The 26,182-nt window shown below is 50.4% G+C and overlaps 2 protein-coding genes across 2 annotated transcripts in view; one reads left to right on the top strand and one right to left on the bottom strand.

Annotated features, from left to right (window-relative positions):
- Positions 1-5,901, top strand: part of ASTN1 (astrotactin 1) — a 53,896-nt gene extending 47,995 nt beyond the window's left edge. The window contains exons 22-23 of the mRNA XM_074152678.1: positions 212-395; positions 5,667-5,901. Coding sequence (XP_074008779.1) covers positions 212-395; positions 5,667-5,901 — 419 coding nt within the window. The remainder of the gene's footprint in view (positions 1-211; positions 396-5,666) is intronic.
- A 9,882-nt stretch (positions 5,902-15,783) lies between these two features.
- The window catches only part of PAPPA2 (pappalysin 2), a 90,259-nt gene continuing 79,860 nt past the window's right edge, over positions 15,784-26,182 (bottom strand). Inside the window, exons 21-22 of the mRNA XM_074152677.1 lie at positions 18,641-18,739; positions 15,784-15,858 (exon numbers count right to left, since the gene is read on the bottom strand). Coding sequence (XP_074008778.1) covers positions 15,784-15,858; positions 18,641-18,739 — 174 coding nt within the window. The remainder of the gene's footprint in view (positions 15,859-18,640; positions 18,740-26,182) is intronic.

Below are 26,182 nucleotides of genomic sequence, written 5' to 3'. Positions count from 1 at the left end.
GGGAACCTAACTTGGACTAAGTCTGGGGAATGCCGACTACTCCTTGCTCCTCCATTGGCACCTTGTCTTGATCTTGATATGACATAAATCATAACTTAGGAAATAAATCTTGGCTCTGGTCTTGATTTCCCTAGAGCTGAGCTTTAGCCTGGTGGACTTTGTTCATGTTTTTTATTGCACCTCACTGAATACCCCCTGTCCTTCTACCCAGAAATAGCAGACAAGATCTACAACCTCTTCAACGGCTATACCAGTGGAAAGGAGCAGCAAACAGCCTACAACACTCTGCTGGACCTGGGTTCCCCCAGCCTGCACCGAGTCCTTTACCACTACAACCAGCACTATGAGAGCTTTGGGGAGTTCACTTGGCGCTGTGAAGATGAGCTGGGACCCAGGTAGGCTCAGGAGCTGGGTTGGCTAGGAAGACAGGCCTGCCCACCAACATGCTTAGCCCTCATAGATACTGGTCACCAGGAACATAGCTCTCTGGCAAATTTCATTAATTTTTTTGATGGTAGAACTTAGAGTCTCGCAGTGGGCTTTCTGTTTTGCTGGATGCTGTGCATATGTTTAGGGTCCAGCCATCTTCCTTGAAGGACCATAAACATTGGACAAGGTGAAAGGTGGTAAACCATTGTCGACCCATTGTCCTTGTCCATCTCACAAGCCCAATACCATCTCTGGAGGTTTGTCTAGTCCTTTCTTGCCATGCAGAATAAGAAGGGGACAGGGATGGGATTCTCTTTTTCCCTCAGTAGCTGCTGCCACAGGCAAAAGGGCAGAAGGTCTCAGAAAAATAGTGCACCTTTGAGGAATGGACGTTGTTGCTGGTGAGAAGCAAGGGAGTGTGGTTGAAGCATTTTGCTACAGAAGGACTCTGGGCATTAATAGAGGGGAGAAGGTGCAAGAAGGTGGTTGTACCTTCACGCCTACTGGAGAAGGTGACACTGAAGAGCTCAGTTGTTGAAGCTGCTTGATGAAGTTGTGCATGCAAATACACAGATAAGTGCTGGGCTGTGCCAAGATCAGACTCAGCTTTCCTCCTTTTCCTGGGCTTTGGCTTGAGTTGAATGCATCTCTGTGTGTTGAACTCACTGTCCCTTGTCTTCCAAAGCAGGCAGTGTATTGACCTTGGCCCTGAATTGAACATGTTCCCTTCCTTTTGATCCATGTCTGTGGTCGTATGAGGTGATCTTAGGCCCATGAGTATTTTTGGTGCCCAGGAAGTGCTGAGCTTCCATGGCAGGTTATGGAGAAGGTTGCCCTGTCCTTCCCAGCTGATACAGTTCCTTCATGCCTCAGTGAGCACTATGTCCTCTCCTTGGGCTTCTCCAGGTCACTGCAGCCCCTCCAGCTGTCTGAGGATGGGGGTGCCTCAAGCCACAGGCTTGTGGAGGCAGCCAGATGTTCCCTTCTCCCCATGTCCTTTGACATCCGCTTTTGTCTGTGTGGTTTCCCAGTAACGTGGATGTTTCCCGTCAGTTTATCAGGCTAGTCTGGGAAATTGTGTGGGCTGCAGTGGTGTTTCATAGCATCTGGCCTCCAAAGAACCAGAGCCTTGAGCCCATCTGGAAATTAGGATGACTTAAAATGTACATCAGCAACAGCTCCTATCTATGAAATGCATGGCCTCCACCTTACCCCCTACCCCACACCTCCTCTTGCTTGTCTCACCACTAGCTGTCTTCCAGCCCTGCTTCTCCAGGTGGATTTCTAGGAGAGGATTGGAGATGCTCCGTGTACCTTCTCTGTCCTACAAACCTCTGCTGGGGGGTCAGAAACACTCAGCAAATAAGCTGGTGGCTGTCCTGAATTTAGTGTCTCTAAAGCATGTCTCCTTATTCAGAAACTCCCAGGAGATCCTCCACTCCTTGGAGCAAAGCTGGGGTCTCTCCTCTTTTCCCTTTTCCCATTTATGTTCTAAGAAATTTAAACTCTTTGAGGCAGAGCCTCAAAACTCAGTAGCGACATCTCAGTGCGTGGACTCTTGTTAAAGCTGAGGTTCCCACCAGGCTCCTCTGCCCAGGGTTGCTTCATTCTCATGACACCGACTGGGACCAGCAGGCTTGGACTTACATCTCACCTTCATCTTGAGTCCAGCTGCGGTGATGCCGCTCTGTCTCCATTTCCAGATGTGAAATTTCCAGACCCGGTTTGCACAGACCAACTGACATCTGTTGTGATGGTTTGCGTGAGGACTGCATAAAATTCCCTATGCGACAGACTGGAGTCATCACACAGCCACTGCCAGCACTGAGGCTGAGCATTGCCATCACTGCTCGTTGCCTCAGCAAGGAGACCAAGGGCCATCCAGAACATGGGGTGGAAGCTGCCTCCTTGAGCCTCACAAGGCAGAGATACATTGGCATGGAGCAGCCAGAAATGCCACTGAATTGCCCAAATGTTACCGTTTGCTGTATAAATCTACGAGCCAGAGGGTTAATTCCACCCTCTGGAAAAGCTGGAGTGCTTAGGATGGGATGACGCAAGTTGCTGATGAAGTGTTTGTAGCTCGCACTACTTGGAAAGAGACATTTAGGCAGCTGCAGTGGGTTCTGGTGATGACAAATCTTGGAAAGCAGACCTCCTGTTTGATCGTCTGCGAGGGCGAAGTATCCAGACTGGTAGTGACAGGACAAATCACTTGCAGATGACATTATTTAGCCAGCAGAGAGAGTGTTTGTTTGACTGTTGCCGATGCTCCTTTGAAGTCCTGGATGTGGACCCACGCGACTGACTCTACCATGTCCCTCCTCCTCCACGTGGCCACGCCGCCTTCTGTCGCTGCTTGCTTGGGGCATGCTTGCCTCCCTTCTCAGTGACACTGGCTGCGGGACTGAAGGAAACAAGGGTGCGTGCAGATAATTTGTCTGGGGTTACAAATGCGTGTCATTCCCTCCCAGTATGAGAAGGGCTGCAGGTAGGCCTGGACTTTACATCAGGAGAAGAAATGGAGGGAAAGACAAGTCATTTTCTAGCAAGTACTAAGTGAAAGTAGAATTTGATGCAAAGACTGGTCAAGTCTGGTGGTGTCTAAGGGCTTTGGGACAAAATCTGTAGTATCATAGTCAACGTTCCTGTTAGGGTACCTATGGTGCTGGAGAAAGAGAAGCAATCACAGCACCTCGCTTAGGTGTCTAGGTGTGTGGACCAAGAGGATTGACAGGTCTGCTACCTTCCAACAGCTGGAAGACCTGGGCAGCTTGGATGGCTATTTCCCGAGTGTCAGCACTCTGCTAAGCACCTGCACCTCTCTTCTGTGGTCTGGATGTGAGCCCCAGGGCTGCAAGGCTCACAAGGCTGCAGAGCTGCACAACCTCTTGGTGGCTCCAGACTGGCCCCTCAGAGCTGTAGCCATCTGAAGCTGGCTAGCAAGGGGTGAGCTGTACATGACCATCTGCACTGTGGTGGACCTCTTGAAGATTTTCTTTCCAGGAAAGCCAAGGTTGGCTCTGGCTTGGCCTGGGCTAAATTTGCTCCTCTCTGAGCAGCTCTCTCTAGGTGGACCTGGCCTACAGAAAGGTGTGGAGGAACTGTGAATGTTACTCTATGGTTGGTACACACACCCTTTAGCTATCAAACCAGCCACAACACAACCGTGTGCTCCACACGCAACCCCTGCTTATCCAAGCAAGAGTGTGACAAAGAGGGTTTTTTTTCCCCAGCATCATGATTCGTGCCTCCACTGCCTGCTCTGTGCTGAATAGATGCTGAATTACAGCTACCAAGGGGATGTATCTTCTCTTCCCTGTGTCTACCAACCCACAGACTGACCTTGAAACTGGCTAGGAAACAGCCCAGCTCCTGAGATGCTTTTGTCTGGGTTTCCAGGCACATACAATACCTGCAAGGCACTTCATTTGAACCCATTACCTTCACATTTGCCAGATTCCCTGGAGATCACCCAAAGTGCTAGACGAGTTTAAAATGAACATAATGTATTTTATCTGAACAAACTGTTTTTCTTGATAAAAGCACTAGAAGCACAATTTTAAGAGGAAAAATGTGAAAACAAGAAAACACAATTGAGGTCATATTTGGCCAGGATCCTCTGCGCTCTTCCAATATCTCATCCAACACAAGGGGCTGGGAATTGAGCACTTTCTCACTACCAGAACAAGCCCACACTAAGGCTGTGTTGCCCTGGGAGTGCTGCATGTCTGTCTTCTGCTGAAGATGGCTTTCTCCTGGACCTCCTCTCCCTCTGTCACTCGATCGTCTCTCGTGGCTTCCTTGTCTGGGCTGTGGCTCTTTACCAAACACTATTACCATGACTTGCCTTTCCTCATTTTGCTCTCTGCAATTGGAAGGTGCAAAATGCACGTGCAAAGAACTGGGGAGCTCCACCACATCCCCTGCTCTCTCAGAGCTTTTTTTGATCAAACCTATGCTGTGTGCCTCAGTATATTCCTTCTAGTTTGCAACTTGCTTTTCGAGACATGTTTCTTAAACTGCTAGTAACCATTGCAGGTCATGCATCAGGAGTGTCATTCCTTGTACTTGTATCTTATGATATTGCATCTTGTGAGGGTCATGTTTATCTGACCTTCAGCCTTCCACGCAGACCCCAGCAAGCCAGACTAATACAGATGACAGGCATGATATTTTTAGTGGGTTGTGTTTGGTTGGGTTTTTTTTTTATTCCCTAAACCTCCTTCTCCTTCCTTGCCTTCTTTTGGGCAGCCCTACTACCACACCACACCACACTGGTTTGGCAGCTGCTGTCTAACTCATCCCATGCTCCCCTTTGCATTCTGCATGTCATTTGGAGCGCAGCTTGAAGATAACATGTACTTGTGTTCAGAAATGGCTCTGAGTGCTGGTCCTCAAGCCCACACATTTCCTCTCCATCACGTCCCACTCAGCCAAGTGACAGCAAGGGAGCAAGGCTCCCAGCATGACCACCTTTTCTGTGCCCTGTGATGTCAATGTAAGTATCCTATATGAAGCCACGAGGGACCATCGCAGTTCCCAGACATGCAACACATGCACTTCATGGAGAGAACACACGTGGTGACGCTGCCCTGGGCTGGCCATACGTGAAGCCATACCTTCTAGCATTTCTCCCCACTGCCTGTAGTGCTGTTTGCTTCCACTTTCCCATCCTGTTATATTTGGGGTCCAGTAGCTGCAGCAGTGACTGGTGATGCAATTTGAGTCATTCATGATGTCCATCCCAAAGGGTGTAGGGGGTTTCAGAGCTACACCTGTGACTGTCCCCTCACTAAACCCTCAGCAAACCTGGCCTTGTGTGGATGATATGGGGTGGAAGAAGAAGGGGGGACAGGGCAGGAAAGTGTAAGGCGAGTCTCAAGACCAGTGCAGCAGGTCCAGCACCACTGTGGTGGTGCGGGCACCTGGTAAAATGCAGCTCCTGCATGCATTTAGACTTGCAGTGCTACCATGGGGCCAGTGTGTCCCCCCAGCCCACCATCCCTTCTCATCCCAGCAGGGTCAAGCTCTGCTCTTCTCCTCTATTCACTGCCCAACTCTCACATTGTCTCTTCTCCAACCAGGAGCTTCTGTGGCATCCTTAACTGTCTTTGCTTTTCTCTCCTCATACTCTCCCGCTCTTCCCACCTTCCCCCTATGTTGTCTCCATTTCTCCGGCTGCCCCCTCGCTGTCCATCTCCCCTGGCATCTCCCCCTGCCTGCCCTTGCTGCAGGAAAGCCGGCCTCATCCTCTCACAGCTGGGGGACCTCAGCAGCTGGTGTAACAGCCTCCTGCAAGAGCCCAAGATCAGCCTCCAGCGCTCATCCCTCAAGTACCTTGCCTGCCGCTACAGTGAGATCAAGCCCTATGGGCTCGACTGGTCAGAGCTCAGCCGGGACCTCAAGAAGACGTGCGAGGAGCAGACACTGAGTGTCCTTTACAATGACTATGGTGACAAGGACTACTGAGGGTTGCGGGCGCCCACTCTCACATTGGCCTTCCCATGGGCGTTTGTGAGGGTTTTATACATGGACCCATGGCGGGGGGAGGGTATCACTGATGTTTCTGGAGGCAAAAATTTGGACTGGGGAGTGAAACTGGCTGCTCTGTGCAGGACTGACTCAGTATTAGTTTCTTCTTCGACTTGGCCAAAAGCCTTTCTAGTTAGAAGTCTTGTGGGACCCAGTTTTCTTGGTTTTGTTTTATTCATTTTGCCAAGAGGTTCTTCAGCATCAGTGAAGAGGGCAGGTTGGAAGGGAACAGCCTTCTCTGCCTGCCCCATCCCTGACCTGGTTGTGGGGACCATTCCCAAGGGTGGGGAGACACCAGTCATGGGAGAAACACGGTGACACGGGCATGAAAGGACAGCAAGTGATGCAGGGTTGGGAAAATAGAGGCAGAGCATGCAGGTCAGGTTGAGATGCTAATGGTTATGGCTGAGGAAAACAGCTACCAGGCAGCCAAGAGGGCTGGGTTGGTTTTTTGCAATTGTAAAGCCTGAGGACTGGATGAGACCTGACTAAGCGACAGTGCCATTGCAGGGCAGGACTGGGGCACCATCAGCTGGGGCAAGGAGAGAGGGGCATTGGTGACCCCATCTCCTCAAGTTCTTCTGTGATGTTCAAAGCCCACGTTTGCTCCAAGACGCAAAGTCCTCCAGAGCAAAGGCAGCTTGGCCTCAGGTCAGCTGGACATTGTGATCTTTCTTCTTGGGACCAAATTCCTTGGACGTCAACTTAAAAATCCCTTCCATTTTTTTTTTTTTACCCACCACAGTAAAGACTTCAAAGCAATGTCAAACTATTGCTCAGAAGAGCCCCAGTCAAGACAGCAGCACCCAGACGGCACAGCTGAGGCTGCCTTCTGCACCAGCTGCCCTGTAGCCATGGTGTAGCCCAGGCTCTGCGTGGCAAGGGGAGTGGGTTGTAGCATACCCGGACACGGCAGTGGAGGATGGTCCCAGAGATCCTGGTCCCAGAGAGGGCTCAGTGACATGGCATGATGGGCAGGGTTCTGGGGGCGTTGCTTGCCTGTGTTTAGTCTCACATCTGCAGGTCTCACTGGTGACATTTTTTTTAAAAAAAACAAAGAAATTAGGTTGTCCTGGGACACTGGGCTGAGTTCAGAGCAAACTGTTCCCAAAAACCCTGTTAGCACCGATGGTGTTGGAGGCAGCAAACAGCTTCCTTTTAGCTTCAGTTTCCAGCCTTGTTTGCAGAGGAGGCATCTCTGGACTTGCCAGCTGTGCACCTTTGATCTGGACAAGCTAGGAGCCCTGCAGTGGGATTTTTATGATGCCTCTTCAGAAAGAAATTTCCTTTTCATTTTTCTCAGGCTTGGCAGGAGGAATCTTCAGCCAGTCTCTTACAATTTTCTGCCTCATTCCTCCTGCCACCTGCCAAGGACACAGCTCGAATGTTTGTGTGGTGCTGAGAGGGAGGCAGCTGTAATCTGCAGCCGGTCACGGTGGACAGTGCTGCATCACAGTATTTGCACAACAGCAGTTCAGTATCTTCCTGCAGGACCACACAGTGCTTTGCTCTTCCCTTCTCCCAGGCAGACCTCTCCTCCAGGGGTGGCTGGCCTGTACCAGGGAGCTGCTGGGAGCAGCCGCCAGCAGTCAGTATTACCTGTGTGTCCCAGTGTTGTTTCTGTAAGGAATGTGTCTGGCAGGGGTCTTTGGGGGAACACCTGCTCTTTGCAAGAAGGAGGTCTACTGGATCTGTTTGGCTTTTTCTCACATGTTTCTCCTTATATTTTGATGTGCCTGATGCTGCCAAGGGCTTGGGGCTCAGAGCAAGACCAGCACCACCTCCGTGCACAGACATGCGTTGACAGGTGATCCATACTGAGCTGTTGCTCCTTTTCCTTTCAGCCACTGGCAATCTTGGCCAAGATGCTTTGGTTTATCCTCTTGCTTCTCCCAGCGGACGCTGAGACAACTTTTAACTTCCAGCCGGGCAGCCATCCAGGGATGGGCAAAGGGCACCTCCGCTCAACACCTCGGAGGGATGTTTGAACGAAGGCTGCTCTGGCCCAGAGGCAAGTTGGTTGCTCGCCAAGTAATACCGCTTACGTGGCCTTTATATGAAACGCAGACTGTTTTCCTTTGGGTAGCAGACTCCTCTCTTTTATTGCTTATTAGGTACAGCAGCAGGGACAAGAGCAGTGCAGTCTGCCAGCCACTCACTGCGATGCTGCCAGGAAAACCCCGGATGCCCCACGCGTTCACACCTGCCTAGGTTACTTTTTCATCCGGCCCCAAGATTTGCACTGGGGCTCTGCAGATACTTCTGCTTCTGCACTCGCATTTCAAAGCCCTTGCATAGTCAACCAGAACCCTGCAGCGTTATCAGCCAGCCGGGCTGGACTCTTCTCCCTCAGACCCAGCTTCCCCCTGGGCTGGGAGAAGGACCACCCCAGAGGGCGAGGGGAAAGCCACCAATCCAAGGTCCTTCAGCAGCACCATTGCACAGTCAGACATGATTCAGGTCCCCATCCCGTGATGGACCGTGCAGTCTGCTGGTGGGGCTGTGTTCCATCTGGTTGACTGCCACGGTGTTGCTGCACCAGCTGTGCCAGCAGGTCCTGCCAGCATGGCACATCTGTGGGACCATTTTCATGATGGCCATGGCTTTGTGAAGACTTCCTTCTTAGTTTCCTCACTCTAGCTTTGGAACTCAGAATTTTGCTCAAACTTGGATTTTTCTTGCCAAACCCCTCAATTAACACGAGCCCATCTCAGACAAGGTCCAACAGCCTGCCATGGGGGCCCAGACCAGAGGAGGGGGGTTGCACCATGGCTGCAGACCTGGCCTTGGTGAGATGTGTTGCGTGGGGCTTGCTCACTCACAACAGCCGTGGGTAAGCCCCAAGGCATGCCCTTCCCTGCAGAGCTGACACCATCCACATCTGCCATGGGGTCCTACGCAGTATTTTCTGTCTTGGACTCCTGGTTCTTCCCATGCTGCCAACCACATGAAAGCTGGAGAAGACACTGTTTTCCATACATTTCTGCAACCTTCTTCGCCCCCCTGCCCTCTTTTCTTGTTTTATTTCTGAATTAATTGAGCTATCGTTCACCTGAGATGAACCTCTGGGCCATTGTTTTTTCTTTGCTGCACCTGTACCCTTGTAGTAGCATTACTGCCTTTTACTTGTTGTGGAGTTATTTAACATATAAAGATGTTTTGGTCCTTTTTTCTTTACAAAGATGGCTACAATTCATGTTCCTTGATGTTCTATTAAAACTCTAATGTGATGTTTTACTATGGTAGATTGAAAGTAGGGTGCTTTAGGGGGAGATAGCCACGTGGCAAGAAACACAAAACCCTTCCGGATTACTTAAAAAATAATTAAAAAAAAAGTCTTAAACAACAGCAACAAAAAAAGTCATTGTAACACTATGTAAAACTCCAGATGATAATTCAACTGACTATTAAACGGAGCTGTTAGTAATCCGTGGCTCTGGCAAACTGGAGTGTTTGTTTATAGTTTTGGTCCAGTTGATGTCATCTTTTGGTAGCGGATGAAACACTCCCAGCCTTTGAACTCGGGTGCGTCTTCACACAAGTTTAGCATTAGCCTGTCTGCCCACTGGGTTAGTGAGGTCCCGAACCACTCAGTATGCATGGCCAGAGCTGTGTCTTGCACCTCACCTCGCCTACCTGCTCTGCTGGGCACGGGAAAGTGGGTATGCTTGCAGGAACCTTCGGATTTTGGGGAGAAGACTGCATTTACATACCCTCCATAAGGGGGGGGTCTTAGTTCTTGCTTTGCAAACTTCCATGGATGTTGGGAATTTGGGAGCAGAATCAAAAAAAGCTCCTTTTAGACTTTTTTTAGGGTATAAGGTGGATGGGATGCTGCTGTCTGGTGGTCAACCATCCACTGAGAACTTCCTGGTCCATCTGGCAGACTTTTGACAGAAGACTAGCAGTTTTAAGAATATTAATATCCTACGAATGATGCAAAAATCAGTGCCTGAGCAGAGATAAGACGCAAAGGATGCCTTACAGAGAGCAGTGTTGTGTCCAGTGCTCAGGCCATCAGCACTTCTAGTGGCTGGCCCCTTGGCCAAGCCCAGTGTGTATTGCCACCTGCCGTGCCAGATGGGTGGGAGACGCAGGGAGAGCTGGGGATTACTGTGGGCAGGCAGACAGGATGCCTGGGAGGCCACGGGAGAGAGAGGATTTAGGGGCTATAGCGCATGAATCCATAGGAAACCAGACTTCATTATGTCTCATGGAACAACTTGATTTTTATTTTTTTTCTCTTCCCACTGCTAAATTGCAGGAAAATAAGCTAAAAATACACTCGATACTTTCCTTCTGCTATTTTCCGTGCAGTTAAGTGCTGTGGCTGCCACTGGCTCATTGCACAACAACCCGTGGCTGTGGAATGAGACGTGAGGAGGAGGAGGAGAAAGAGAAGGAGGAAGAGGAGAGGGGCTGTGTGGCAGCAAGGCACGCAGTTACAAGCCTGAGCTGCTGTGTAAGAAGGTGTCGGCACAGTTGGGTCATCAGACCTTCGTCAGAGCAAAATCTCCTTAGGTGTCATCTGGCTTGCAAGTGATTGGGGCTTGGAGAAAGCTATACCCAAAAGGAAGTGGACTGTAAAAGATGCATCACCAGCTGACACAAAATGACAGCTTTTTAGGAAGGGTTTGGTAATATGTGTCTATGTTGGAAGGGTTGCCATTGGCCAGCGGTTCCTGTTCATCCTCAGGTAGGTACCAGCAGGGATTTCTGCATTTCAGTGCATGCATGAATGATGTGGCACTGACCCTGACACAAAGCACTGTGTCCCCTCCTTGGTCATGGTGGTTGCCCTGTTTCTTAATGACTGACTATGTGGTCTCCTCCATAGTAATGGCTCACAAAGCTTTTCAGACCCAGTTTGCTGCTGAAAGAGCCACCACCCTGCTCAACTGCATGTCCTTCTCATCTTGGGGGCACAGGGGTTGGCATCTCTTGGCCTTGAAGCTGTGTGTTTGGTGGAAAGGAGGGATGGGATGGGAAAACAGCTCGTCACTTGGCTATTGCCACAGACAACTGCCCTTTTTGATTTAAAAATGGTTGCTTTGGGCTGTGGAGCCCCTTCATGTGCTGTCCTCTGTGAGAGCCCCAGTGGAAGGGCATGATTTCAGGAGCTTTGCCCCAGAGAGGACATCTGATGTCACCAGTAGATGCTGTTCCTCCTCCAGGAAGCAACGAGAGAGTCCGTGCCAAGACCAGAAGTGAAGGAGACGCTGGTGCATAGCAAGGGGAGGTACATGGCCATCAGAGATGGCTGGAAGGAAGGGAGCAGGGTTTAAAGACATGAGGAAGCGGTCCAGCAGCCCCCTGAACCCCAATCCACTGCAAGCGCTTGTGTTTTTCAGTCCTTTCTAATCTTTCCGCTTGCTCAGCCATGACTCATCTTATCCATTGCTTGCAAGTGAGGTACATGGTGAAAGAGAGAGAAATACCTCCTAGCACAGCTTTTGCCTTTTCGAACCCTGTGCTGAGCTGTGAACCAGCAAAGGGGTTCCTTGAGGAACCATCTTGCCCCTGTCTAATGAGAAGAGAGGCTTGAAATGTCCCCGGAATGGGTCCATTGGAAATGCAGCCTGGATTTTATTATCTGCCATTTGTGCTTGCTTGTTCAGCTCTTGGAAACCAAGACTTTTTTCAGGGCCATTTTATTTGCTCAGTTGAAACTGTCTTTAAGAAGGAGGAAAAAAATACCCATAAAGTATATACCACAAAAACCTGAACAGTGGAAAAGGTAGCAGTGGGAAGAAGAAAAACCCTGCAATCCTGTTTCCCCAAAGTCTTTAAAAAGCAGTATCTCCTCCCAGTAAACCACCCTGCAGGCCCTGAGAGAGCAACCACAGGGCAGGCTGGTCCTGTTGCAGATGTCGCCACCAGCTGTGGCCACTGCAGACCATTGTGGCTTGGTGGCTCTATACCCGCCACCATGGGAGACCTGGCTGGTTGGGGGCCACTGGGAATTGGGAATAGCAACAGGGAAAGACTCCTAGGGGGAGAAGCCCCACGCTGTCCCTCCTCATGCCACTAGTATGATAGCCTTCCAGCATAAGGGGTGTTGGGACTTTCAAACCTGCCCCAGATGCTCCAGGTGCCTCTGGTTTGGAGGGGATGCACAGGTATGGCCAGGGACACACAGGACTGTGGTTGTAGCAGGTTCCACAGGACAGACCACTTCATTGAATGCTGCAAATACCATTTTCCAGAGCACCAGAAACACTGATTTGGCCACCTGGGCAGAGTAGAGCAGCTGTGGGCATCTTTGAAGTGAATTCCTAACCCACGAGTGCCCCCTGGATGTCCCCTGCCTTGGTAACACAGGATGTTTGTGGGATTTAGGGCTGTCCATGGGTGGGGATTCAGCTGGTACTATGGCATCAGCTTGCCCTGGTCCCTCTCATGCTTCGTGCTGGTGGTGCACTGAAGCAGAGATGGGTGCCTTGGGCTCACCACCATCTGATGGGGAAGCTGGCGATGGCTGCCTGGACACCATGGGCTGCCACCTACTTGTGTTTCCCAGTGCGTATGTACAAAGCTTACCTGGTTACTTAAAAAAAAAATAAATTCCCAAAATCTTTAAGCAACTTTTTTGACTGTCTGTGGTTTTAACTCTCTTGCCAGGATGCCACTTGACATGTATCTCTGGCTCCGGCATGAGCCACCCTGTGCTCCCTCTCCCCAGGGAGGTGGGATGTGAACACACACACACACACATTTCCTACTTTTAAGGTGTGTTAATTACAAAAGGTGATTGGCAGTGGACTAGTTTGTGGCATAAGCAGCAGAAGACCATCTGCAAAAGTGTCCTCACAGTTGGTGGCACAGTTTGCTGGGTGGCAGCAATTAACCAGGGAGGGCATTGGGGGTGGGTGGGAAGCTGGGTGCCCCCAACCCGAAATCCAAAGGAGGTCTCCCACTGGGCTGGGACAACCTATAGTTTGGGTCAGAGGAGGGTGTGTGGGACCGAGGGTGCTGGGTGCAGCCAAACCACCTCCCTCCCCCAGCCTGGCCCCTCCTTGGGTGAAGCAAGGAGGCAAAAGAGATGGAGGATGAGAAGACTATTTATTTTTCATAGATTTTTATAAAAAATAATTATCAAATACAAAAAAATAAAAATAGCAGCAGCCTCCGTTGTGAATAAAACCCTAAAGGGTACAAAAACCGCTCAGTGTCGCTATAGAAGAACAATATTTCGGTACACAGAAGCTATCTGTTCATGAGAAGCACAAATCTCTGACAGCCAAGCCAGCGCCTCCAGCCCCCCCAGTTGCCTTATGCATGGGGCATGGCCCCTTCCCTGTACCCCCTGGTGAGCAGGGATGAGCCATTGCTGAGACAAGGGTTTTCACACCAAAAGGGTGAAAATTTGGCATCTAAACACATAGGCATCTAGGTAACACTAACACCAGGCAAGGAAGGGTTTGTCATTGCAAAATGCCAGGACTTGAAATTCTCCTATCTCCCTCTGCGTGTCACCCTCATACTATGTCCCCATCATCCCTCTGACATGCCCCCTGCTCCTTCTGTGCCAAGACCCCCGAATTTCTCCTTCTCTGCACTGGTGGAGCAGGACAAGCTGCCCAAGTTGCACCTTCTGGGGGGGCACAGGGACCAGAAGAGTCTCAAAGGGCTTTTTTAAAAATTTCCTTGGTTTTTTGGTGGTGGTGTTGGGGTTTGTTTTTTTGATTGAAAAATAGATCGCTGTCATCTCTGCCAAAATGACAGTGCATTTGTGTGAAAACCCTGGGTGTTGTCACCTGTGCATGATGGGAACAGAAATGTCAGTGCATCCCTGCTGCAAGAGATGGGGGCCATCGTGCTCCCCTCTCTCCCCCCACCCAGATCCTTGCCTAGGCCAGGGCAGGTAGGAGGTGACCTGGAAGATGGTCATACTTGGGATCAGGAAAGGGCTTGGAGAAGGACAAGGCATCTCCTGCCTGGACACTAGTGGGATGTCCAGGCACCTCTGCTCCTAACTCCTGTCCTCTAGCCAAATATAGCTTTAAGAGATGCCTGACAAAAAGTGTGTGTGTGTGGGCGGGGGGGGGGGAACTAGCGAAAGCCAAAAGATGCCTTGAAAATCCCCGGTCTCTCCACACTGTGTCACTCTCTCTCCATCGCTCTTGCGCTGGAGAAACCCTGGCTTGGAGCCTGGCTCCACTGGCACAGGCCATGCAGGGAGAACGCAGCCAGGCAGCCTTGGGTTTCTTGGTCCCAGCCTGGAGGCACACCGGGGTGTCCATGCTCCTACTCTGTAGTCCTTTCTCTGCTCTCTTCTTTCTATCCCTTTTCTCTGCCTCTTTGCAGCAAAAAAACATCTGCAATAACCCCAGCCGGAGCCAGGCACCTTCCCTACCTGCTGACTCTATGGGGCTGTGTCCAAGATACCAAGCTGAGCTTCTGGGAATCAGCTATGGGGGGCAAAATTTCTAGCTGGGCTTCTTTGGGGCTAGGAGTGAATCTGAAGATTTTCACTAAGTGCCTACAGGAGCAAGAGAATCGTGAAAGTCAGCAACTGACTGTATGTCCACTGTGATGGGCTTGGCCACAGAGATCGTAATAAGGAAAAGTCTCCTGACAGGTCATTCAGGTCCTGTCTCTCCTTCCATTACAGGGTCTGGTCTCCTCCGAGAACTGCTGGTAACACTATTGAAGCTCATGTTTGGAAAGGAGACATGGTTAAATAAAAGAAGGACCACCTCATTGTCCTTCATTCAAAGCATCACAAGCTACTCTGGGTTGCCCGCTATATCCCTCATCTAGTTGGGCATGCAGTGGCCAGGGTGAGAAAGGCAGAGAGGGACCATTGGATATCTTTGGTCCTACTGACCGCGCGGTGATCCCCATGGACACAAAACCCTTCCAAGAGGGCTCTGAAATAATGGGTGACGGGCAGCTGTGACACCCTTTGGGGCAGCAGCGCTCACCAAATCTGCCATGCTCATTGGGGTGATGCAAGAGCACAGCAGCATTTCTTCTCAACCCCAAAATCCTTACCCTGAGCAGAGCAAGGAAAATCCCAAGGGCAAAACTTGGTGCCTGCACGATGCTGAGAGCACCTTGAGGTCACAACCTTCACGCTGCCTGCCTGGGGAGCTCTCTCCTGACATGGCCTGTGTGTTTGGCTTCTCTCTCTGTCCTCCTTCCAGCTCCTTCTCAGCAAGGAAGAAGAAATTTCCTGTTCCTCCTGCCCCAACCTGTGCTTTTCCCAATGGTTTGTACTTCACAGCAGCATGGGTGTGTGACAAAGGATATCCTTTCTCAGCTTCATCAAGAGCAAAGAAAATATAATATATATTTATATATATTATATATAAGTATATATATATATAATATTAAGTTTAAATATTTGCAGAGAGATCACAACTACCTCGACCTTGCTAAAAGAAGCCTGTACAGCAGAGGGGGGTAAATAGTGACAAAATCCAGAGCAAAGACAGACACCCAGATGCTAGACCAGGATAAACATCCATGGCAGTGTCTGAGCTCTCGGCATGGAGCCCAGCCCAGCGCATGGCCAAGGCGGCACTGGACCCCTGGCTGAGCCCCTTGAGTGTGCACCGGGACCCCGTATCCCGTCTGGGTTCAGGATGGGGCAGCGATGGGGAGGGGACCGACACGCACCTGCCCTTCCACACTGCAGCCCACTGGCTACTCGGTGGCCTTGACCCATCCCCTCTGTGCGCAGTCACCATCCCCTGCCTGGCTCTTCCTTACACCTCCTGCCCCCTCACACCCCACCGTTCCCCAGTGGCCCCCATTGCTGCCCCTTTGCTTCCCCGGCGCTCGCCTGACCGAGAGAGGCTCTTCGTGGTGCCACTACTGGTTCTCCTCAGCCGCCGGGTCGCGGCACGTGCATTCATCCTGATCACAGTCAGCAGCAAACGGGATCACCTGAGGGGACAAAAGGGAGATGTGAGCCTCTGCTTTGAGCTCACTGGCCCGCCAACACCCCAATGCCTCTGCAAGCCCTCTCCACCCTGATGGAGACAGACAGATGCTTTGGGCTGCACCCTGATGTCTTTAGCATTGTGGAGACTGCCAAGCTCCACACTTGCTAAGAAATGGGCTCTGATATGGGGTGTCCCTGGCTGAGTTTTATTCTTAGTGGTTTCCTTATTGTTAACTTGTGTTTCAAATTTTGCAACCAAGAGTCAGCTACAGTCTTGTGCCCCAAATGTCAAACCCTAGGGAGAAACCCCTGGTGGGTGTGAGCTGTTTGCCCTAGGGTTGGCGGTGGTGAGGCACCTCTAGATTTCCATTTTACTTTGGTCCCTGTTAGAAAGCCCACCTTGTCCATTTCTGAGCCCATGGACCTGTCCTTCATGCTACTTCTGTGTCCCGGTTTGAAGTAAAACCGAACCAATTTTCTGTTCTGTAACTTTACATCCTAGTTAGGCCTCCTCTAATTCTCTGAAATTAACGGTATATTGTGGAGAAAACTGCTCGTTCTCAGAATGATAAGACCAATGTTTGTGCTCCATGCCAAGGAATGGTATGCAGGGAGGCCCTTGCTTATACTTATTGCTATAACAACCAAGGTCAGCCAATTTTGTTATTTGCCCCCTTAGAGGGTCGGAAATGGAAAAAACGTAGGGGGGTCACATCGGTGGGGAGGAGCGGACAGGACAGGTGACCCAAACCTGACCAACTCGGGTATTCCATCCCATCTGCCCCATGCTCAGTATAAAGGCTGAGGGATCAAAGGGTCAACCCCTTTCCTGCGATGGCTGACGTCCAGAGAGGACTCTGTCTGTTCATCTGCCTTTGATCCCGATCCATGTGTTCCTGACTCCAGAGCTGGAATCCAGTTCCCATTCGTCACTGAGTCCAGTCTGGGACTTCCCCAGTGCCTGCCGGTGACGTGACTGTCATCCTGGGAGCTTGATACGGTTTTGTATATATTGTATCTATTTCATTATTTTCTTCTTTATTTTTATTTTAATATTAATTCTTCATTAAAGTAGTTTAGTTCATTCTAAACTTCTGAATCTCCTTATCTCTTTCTCCTCCTCTCTCCTCTTTTGGGGGGGGGGGAAGGGGGGGAAGGGCCATCTGCCAGTCCGGTTTTGGTAAATTCAGCCAAAACCACGACATTCTGTCTCTTCCAGGCTCAGCAAATCATGAAGGTAGCATAGCCTCGTCTTCTGCACCTCTCGGAGGAACTCCACTAAGCTCCCAGCTGCAAAGTGTGGTCTCAGTACTACCCGATGAAGGAGCCAGGGTAGATGCATACAGTTCTTTTGCATTTTGGATTAAGAAAACCCAGACAGGCTGGACGTTACGTGAGCAGGAATGCTCTTTAGTGGGGCAGGAGTGAATCTGTCTAGGGTCACCCACAAGCAGTGCTGCTTTGAGACACCCCATGCAGGTAGACAGGCTCATTGCACATTGCTTTCTCTACAACAACTGAATTCGGCTGAGCAAGCTTATGTCACCTTAACTGGTGGCAGCAGAACAAGCTGGGAGAGCATCATCAGAGCATCTGACTCCTGGTTGACAGTTGCCCAGTCATAGGCTATGGGAGCTGAGGAAACCGTTTCCACCAGAGGTTTTACACAAACTAGGCTCAGAGCCAGGAGTTTTCCTTATTGTAGAATCACATTTGATTTTTCACAACCTGGGCCAGTGAGAGGTTGGATCCTATTTGGTGTTTGAACCCCATATTCCTGCATCTGCCTTAACAGCAAAGCACTGGAGGTTTATGCCACAGGAGATCTGGGACCTGTGGGGGATGTGAGCTAAGGCTGGGTCTCCTGAGAGCCATGGGACTGAATTCCCCCATCTTACACTGCAAACCTGTCCTTTATTTTGGCCAGAGATACAGTTGTCTCAGACCTCCTGTTTCAGACCTCAGATCTTAGATCTCAGAGCCATGCCTTGCTCCGAGATGTCATGATATCGCTGTGGAGGTTTCACTCATCACTTGGGTGTAAAGCCTTTTCTCTCCTATCTCAACTGGATCTTCCCAGGATTTTATTTTTCCTTTTCTTTCTGTGTGTATGCGTGATGAAAGGAAAAATGATTCAAGCTCCACAACAAAGATGAGAAGATCCAAATTCACATATTTTTGCAGTGAGAAATTATCTCATGCCCTATGATTTGTTTTGCTGTTGGATACGCTTAGGAAGGATGGGCTGTGAGTGCTGGATAGCAAGTTAGGTGGGAAGGGAGGTTGTGCTGGGAGATGGAGAAGGGTCTGTGCGACCCCAGCACCAAGTTGCTCCCTCTACCCTATTCCTCCCTCCTTTCCTCCCCGGGAGAATTGGGAGGGAAGGACAGCCCATAACAGATGCTGATGGACCATACCAAAAATCCCCTGAGATTGCTCGATTATACAACAAGGTGACTTCTGACTCACCACAGCTAGCGCTACATCCTATGGAAGTCATTTCTTTGGGACTTGTTTCCCAAAACAAGAGGGAATCCCGTGAACCTCAGTGGGAGCTGGGCTGAGCTCTCCATCCTGCTGGCCCCCTTCCAAACCCTGCTGTAATCAGTGGGATGAGGTCTATCAGCTTCAGCTGGCTTTGGTTTAAAATAATGGGTTTGTTCTCTGTTCGTGGGAGAATTGCATTGCAGGCTTGGTTCCACAGCCAGCAAAGCCAAAGAGAATAGCTAGCAGTCACCACTTAATCCTAAATCCTGGCCAATGCCACAGAAGATGCTCACTTACCTTCCTGGAGGACAGTGTGGAGGAGCAGCAGTCACCCCCATCATACTGGCAATATGCCCGGTTGTTGATGGTGTCACACCAGCCGTCTGCTTGGAAGGGCTAGGCAGAGAAATGAGACATTGCTGAAAGGTTTATTCAAAAGTGCAAGGTTCCCCCAAAAGCAGAGATCCCAGGCCCTCAGCAAGGCCCTTGTGCACCTCTGATAAGGTTCAAGGCCCAGCTCCACCCTACACAACCTCCTCTTCAAGGCCAAAAGGCACCAGAAAACTGGTATCCCAGCTGATGTGTATAGAGGAGTGGGTGCTTGGAGGGCCACAGCTGTAGCTCAAGGATCAGGGAACTGTGCCAGGAAGTGAGAAAACAAATCCACATTTCTAGAGACAGCCCCAACCTGAATGTCACAAGTCCCGATCCCCATCCCACTGTGCTTCTTCACAGAGTCCAGTGCCACCCAACTAGCAGTGAGTTCACCACTTCATCTGCTTGCCCACCTTCTCATACCACTCTCACGTGTCTCCACTGTAATCCAGCTCTCTGCATGTTCAAAGCTGGGGCAGGGTTCTATAAGAAGCTGATCCAACTCTTCAACACCCCTCCTCTCAAAGAGCTTAGCTCTGAAGTTGAGCTTGGTGACCTGGCTTGGGCAGCTAAGTGCAGAGAGGCTGTTACAAGGATCGATAGAGCATCCTGCTAGAGGATCAATCTCAGGAAGGCAGGTGCTTTATCTCCCTTGGACTACAAGAAAGGTTCAGCAAGGTCAGGAGTCTCCCAGAAGTACTTGCACTCAAGCCAAGCCAAGCATTGGCAAGCACTGGTTGCAGGGATTATTGCCTGTTACAGAATACTCTTGGTCTGGCTCTGACCCCGAGGAATATGTTTCCAAATTCCTCCAGACTCTCCACTGGAGACTCTAGCCCTGTCCACAGCACATGGCTCCATCAAATCTTGCCAGGTTGGACTACAAGGCTACTTATCTCATGGCCAACTGGGACAAACAGAACGGATATTCATTAAGCACTAGCTCCTTGCAGGCAAAATCTAACTCTGGATTGAGTAGAGAGGGCACCAGCCTACTGGTAACCAGAAATATTGGCAACGTGGCCCCATTCCAGCTTCAGTCTTGCCCCATCTTCCTCCTCATTTATCTTCTTCATGGCCCAAATCCCACCCTCTGCAAGGAAATCATATAGTTGAGTGGTGGGGGATTTTGCATTGCCAAAATTATGGTGGCTCCTCTTTGCAAGGCACAGCCCAGTGCCCTCTCCTGCACTGTTGTGTCTGCCTGGACAACTGGGAATTTGCAGAGCCCAGATAGCATCGCTGCAGCTGAGATAAATGCTCCATCATTAACAAGCTTTCTTTACTTTCAGCTCAGACATGGAAACAGAAAGTTATCACAGCAGAATAGCTATCTGTCCAGAAATGTTAAATGGCACAAGCAGCCATTCAGAAATCCATTTTATTGTTGTTTAGTTACATGAGTCATCTGATCAGAGAATAGAAACAAGCAACTAGGGCTGAGAAACAGCCAACTAGGGCTGAGAAGCAATGCTGTGTGACTGGTGCAACCAAACAACGTGCATGTGAAGCACTTGCAATGAACTGTCAGGGACAATCTGCAGCCGAGGTTTATTTATCACAGATACACATCAGCACTGCCAAGCAACAACCGAATGTGCTAACAGAATGGAGAGGCCATTCATTAACCAAGTGATTAGTAATGAAATGCTTCTCCCACTCCAGGCTCTGTGATGGTAGCTACTGGCCCAACAACCATGGCCAACCTCCAGGATGACTGCTGTCATCAGAAGGGGCTCTTCCTGGCCGTCACTTCGCTCATGGAAGCAGACAACTCGTTTCACTGGATCTCGTGGTCCCAAAAGACAACTGGGCTTCAGAAAATACCTAGACACAGCTTTTGATGGACACTAGCTCGTAGCACCCCTAAACCAAATGATAGCCAGCTGAAAAATGTCACTGCACTGTGACAGCCCTGCATCCACTGTGCCGAAGCCAATATGTGGGACTGATGATAATGCCAGTAATTCACTTGAAAAAGCCATGCCAAAACCAGGGAACTGATGTGGCTTTTTGTCTTCGTGACTCACAAAGAACAGAAATGGGCTCAATGCAGGCTAATGTCAATTTAGGAAGTAGCAGCAGGGATTATGACCAACCACTGAGTGTGTGCTCTCAGTAACACAGTCCCTGGGGAAATCCAGGCAGTCACAGAGAGACTGCATTTGCCTGGAAGATCTTGCAAGAGAAGACAGAGCACACATTCCTACAGCTGGGAAATTGAGGCATAAACAGGTTAGGTAGCTCACTTGAAAACAAAAAGGGATTTGGCTCCCATTATTGCTGTTGCAAACCACATCCAGAGGAGACCAGGGTGCAATTTCACAAAGGCAATAGGGTTAACACTCCTTTTCAATTGAAAAGCATCAGTGGGTCTTAAATTATGGTGATCAAAGAAAGTCTCTGAGCTACAAAGCAACTTTGAGCACCGAGAGGGCCAGGGCAGGGATGCAGACAGGGGACCGGCCGGGGTTGCTGGCAGAGAAGAGCTCTTCTGGGTGTGATTTGCTTTCGCAGACTTCCATGCGGTGGAGTTTTTCCTTGAGCTTTGCTCCATATGTCATGACTCACTGGCAAAACAACACCCGCCACTTCGGTAGTTTCCATACAATTATGGGGGGGGTTTGCTCATCCCGGCTGCACAGGTCTGAAACGATTTCCAGATATTGTGTGCAAGGTGGGGGGAGGACAGAGACGGGGACAGTATGGGGAAGGAGAGGCTCTCAGTTTCTCTCTACACCTATTAGGGCTAATTGCCCCCTCATCTTAACCTGCTGGAGCCTGTACCCCACCCTAAACAAATACAGGCTCCTATAGCAACACTTGTTGGGGAAACTTAACAACTCATGCTCCAAATTACATTGGAAAAACATATGAGGGGAAAATAAAAAATGACTAATTGGACTCAAGGCTCAAGAGACTCAGGCGCAGGGTTCAGGGACTGCTGTCCCTTGCCCAGCGCCTGGAGAACACGGTGACTTCCATTGCTTCGCCTTGTCAAGAGTCTCCAGCTGGTTTCATCTTTGCAAGCAGAAAGAGCAAAGTAAGGTGCTGGTGGGTCACCCTTGAGGGCACAGGCACCCTTGTACTTGAATCAGTCTCATTTCTGGTCTTGCAAGAGTTGTGTTAAGGGAGGACACGGCCAATGCAATGTACTAAGAGCATGTGATGTGAGAGAGGAAAACCCATACAGACTCTGCTCAGCCAGTGCTTGAGCCATGTGGCTCTACAAAAAGCAATGCCAGCAGTGGGAGAAGCGAGATTTGCCCATGTTGGTGACCCGCACAAATACCTGACGATGTTTTAAGGTGCTGGCAGGGAAAGAGAACACCCCAATGCCCAGCCGTGCCATGCAAAGGCAATGGATGTGATCCAGGGAAATGGCCAGCTGAGTTTCAGTCGCCAGAATGTGCATCCTCCAGCACGGCGGAAAAAAGGGCTGGTTCAGATGGCTCAGATAAACTGGGAAAAAGTGAATAAGGTAATTGCTGCAACCGCTTCATGTCACGTTAAGTGATGGGGAGCTGCTCGGCTAGGCAGTACGCCACCGAGGCAGCGAGCGAGTCGGGCTGTGTCAGCGAATCTCCCCACTCCCGCCATCCGTCTTCCTTGTTTATTCAGACAGGAGCTTCAGTGGGGCATGCGTTAGCACGTGGAGGTGCAGCATATCTGGCACCGCCGGGCCCAAGCCCTGTGCTGCCGGCATAAAAATAGTAACCGCGAATCAAGTGCTTGGCAATTTAAATAGGCTAAAAAAACACATGCTCTCAAAGCCAGAATAGGCACGAATAAAAAGAGAAAAAATTAAGTTTAAAAAAAGAGGGAAAAATATTGCTGGCAAAGGAGGGGTTTGAGAAAGGACTACTTAGGTCCTGCTGCATCCAGGGCAGAAGCATCTCAGGGGGCTCAGAGGTGATGTTCCTCTCGAGGCTGCTGGGACATGCTGTGCAGGGAGCAGTGTCTGCACACAACATTTTTCCACCATCCTTGCAGAGTCCCCAGGGCCAGGGCTGACCTGGCTGGCTCCCTCCCTGGAGCTGGTGTCCTGCCTGGCAAGGAGCCCCCAGTGCCATCGGGAAGGTGGGCAGAGTCCAGATACTTTTCTTCAAATCCACTTTATATGTAGGTTGATTCAGTGCGAAAGAGTGTGAAAGAGTGCAACACAGCAAGGGAAAGATGAAGCATGAAGAATAAATCACAGATGCCATCAGCATTGTACATATTTTGCTGCTGTGTCATGGGTGCTTGATGAACACTATTTCCCAGGAATGCAGGTTTTGCTCTGGTCGAGCAGACCTGAGGGCCCGGTACCTTGCTTTTGGCAATGACCCGTTCCAGATGCTTCAAAGGAAGGTGGAAAAAAGAAAAAAAAAATTCAGAGTGCACCTGGCCAATTGTGTAACCGAAGAGCTGAAAGTCTCTCCTGCGCTGCCGCTGGATGGAAAGTGCTTGCTATTTCCATCTGCCCATAGCTAGAGAAAGCCCAGATCCCAGTTTCAGAGGATCAAGTCCAGCCTTAACAAGCAAAATGTTTCCCCCAGCCTTCAGAAGGCTGCATGAGTCCTGGGCTTTGCAATCGTGCTGATCCCATCCAAGGAGGGTCCATAGTTTGCTTTCATGCCGCTTCTAAATCAGCACAAATTTTGCTGTCCTTTCACCCTTCCCTTTGGGCATCGACTTGGGGCCCTTTGTATGCTGAGATGACCACGTGCGACCCTTCAGCTGAGGAAGTACAGGTGTCTTTGTCCTCAGCTGTCGCTCTCAAAGCAGCCCCAGAGGAACAGGGGAACCACCGTTTCAGCAGGGGAGACAGGCAGGGACCAGCCCTGGAAAAGCCGCTGTGCTGTCAGACCCACGCCTCGTGCATCAGCTTCACCACTGTTAACTCTTCTTTTGCAATAGATGAGTCATTAGTGATGGAAAGATTAGTTGAGGGAGATGGTGTGGCAGAGAGATAGGGACAGGACTGGGTGACAAACCTCTGCTGGAGAAACTTCTCCCCTCACTGTGCACATGGTCTTCCAGGAGCCACCACCTTGCAGGGCCTTCAAGAGCAAGCCCCCAGGGGCATCAGTGTGTGCTCAGCACTAGAAACAAGAAAGCAGCAGTAGCCAGGGCCAGGCTCTCACCTAGCACAGCTGGAAACCCCTGCCCATTTGGCAGCAGAGGGATGTCAGCCCACACCAGGGCTCACAGAACCATACCTTGAGCTTCCCCAGGGCTGGAGACTGCTTCAGCTTCAGGGATCTAAGACCTGCAAGAGAAGTCATGTCCCAGGCAAAAGCCGCTGCACACGGCAGGGGGGAGCTGGCAGTGGTGTGTGGGGAAAGGAAAGTGCAAATTGGCTGCAGCAGCCCTTGGCCAGGTATGGGCAGAGGGCAGCTTCTCCCTGTCAGATGCCTTTCCTTCCTTCCCAACTCAGCCACCAGCCAAGATGGTTCAGAAAGCTCTGGGAGGTCTCAGGGAGGGCTTGAAGAGTGCTGAAAGACTTGTCGAAAGTTTGGTTCACTTAAAGCCCCTAAGCATACATCACCCCAGCTTGGGTGCCTGGAAATTCCCCCTCCCATCCCTGTCCACATTCCTCCAACATCGCTCCAAACCACTGTTTCCCTACAGAAACCCAGGGCTGGTGTCAGTCCCTTCAGCCTCAGACGTGGCAGGAGTTAGTTAAAGCGGTGCTGTAGCAGTGTCCCCACACTCACGCTGGTGAGGCAGAGAGCCCGGCCATTCTTGGCTCCCCCAGCTTGCCCAGGGAAGTTGACTGGGAATGCAGACTGTGGGAGGAAACGACAATGTTCATTGTTTGGATTAAATATTTTTCTTGGCCCTCTCTCTGTTGCAGTGTGCCTTTTATTTTATTATTATTTTTTTCTCCCCCCCCTCGACACCCCAAGCACATTCACTTTCCCTCTCTCCTTCCTGAGGCTCTCCAGCACGCAAGGAGGAAATCAGCTCTAAAAAACACAGAGAGGGACAGAGAGGGAACAGGGCTGGCTTCTGCTCAAAAAGCTTTTTGGGATGCCTTGCTGCCCAGAGCCATTCTGAGCAGCAAGCAAGCGCTACCTGGCCCATCACAGCCAGGGAGGCAGGGCGAGCACAGCCTAGAGGAAGACAGCGCTTGAAATTTGGCAAGAGGCACCTGGGACCAAGTGTCCTGAAGAAAAGAGAAACAAATTCCTACAAACACAGCACTTCATCCACCATTTTAATTTCTCCTAGTTGGTGTTCCCTGAGCTGTTTCTGTACTCCTTTTGAACCATGGTGGCTGTCCCCTGGAGACACATGCCTGCAGGATGGCTTGCTAAGAGACATCATGGAGCTGCCCCATCACCCCAAACATGGCTAGAAAGCAAAACGGAGACATGCCAGTTGTTTCCAAGCTTGCTGGTGTCCCTGAGACACTTGCTCATCAGCTCAGCATGCGGACTGCTTTCATCACATTTCAGGTCTTCAGGAACATCTGCTCCAGCTCCAATATCCTTCTCCCCAGGCCTCACTAAGAAAACGGAGGCTTGTTGCTTGAGAAAGTATTCTGCATACTCTAAGGAATGTTTCAAGGAAGCGGTAACAGGCTGGAAGGTGGCGTCCTGCTGTCTGGTTTCAGCCTATGTGCCATCACTTGTACTGCCATGCCCAAGGCAAGCAACAGCTCAGCTCCCAGCAATCTCGGTATGCGGCTCTAGGTGTTCTTCAGGACAAAGGGGGTCCTTTGGATGTGGGTTTCCTGCAAACATCTCGGCCCTATCTGAATCAGCCTGTTGTCTGAAGAGCGCGGAGGTTAGATTGCTGCTTGGTGTCCAGCCTGAACACTGCTGTAGATGGCCATACTGGGAGAGCAGGTCCTCGCCTTCATGGTGTCTGAAAGTGCTTCTGTGTCCCAGGCCAAGATCTGATTTGAAAACACTTTTGCTGCAGAAATGCGTATGTGGCATTTTGGGCTACTGGATAGGGATGCATTTCTTCTCCCCCATCCTTCTCTGTGCCTTGTTCCTTGTCTGAGCAGACAGTGAGCTGGAAAAGGCTTTGCACAGTCCACAGGGATGAGAGTGAAGAAAGGGATGGAAAGCTGGTGTAGATGAACACCACATCAGAGCACGTCTTTGCTTGCATAAAAACATTTCTGTCCATGATCTATTCACGGTGGGATCCTTAGCCTTATCCTTTTTGCACCCCAATCTCAGTGCTAACAGGAGAAGAAAAACAGAAGCAGGAAAGAACAAGCAGAGGGGAGCACAGGAAGATGTGACATGTTGATAGTGCTCCTGGCAAGAACAATGGCTCCCAGAGTGGGTCCCCATCCCTGACCATTCCCAGGGCTGCTGCTGCACACACGAGAAAGCCAGGACTTCCCATACCACGAGCACCAGCCTGTGATCCTGCCCTCAGCAGCTTGCCTGCTGCCATGGATTAGATCTCCTGCCAAGCCGTTTGTGCAAAATATGTTGCAGGATAGAACGGGTTATG

The sequence above is a fragment of the Numenius arquata genome, chromosome 8 (assembly GCF_964106895.1).
Source record: "Numenius arquata chromosome 8, bNumArq3.hap1.1, whole genome shotgun sequence".
In the NCBI taxonomy this organism is placed as follows: Eukaryota; Metazoa; Chordata; class Aves; order Charadriiformes; family Scolopacidae; genus Numenius; species Numenius arquata.
This window is presented reverse-complemented; position numbering and strand designations above follow the sequence as displayed.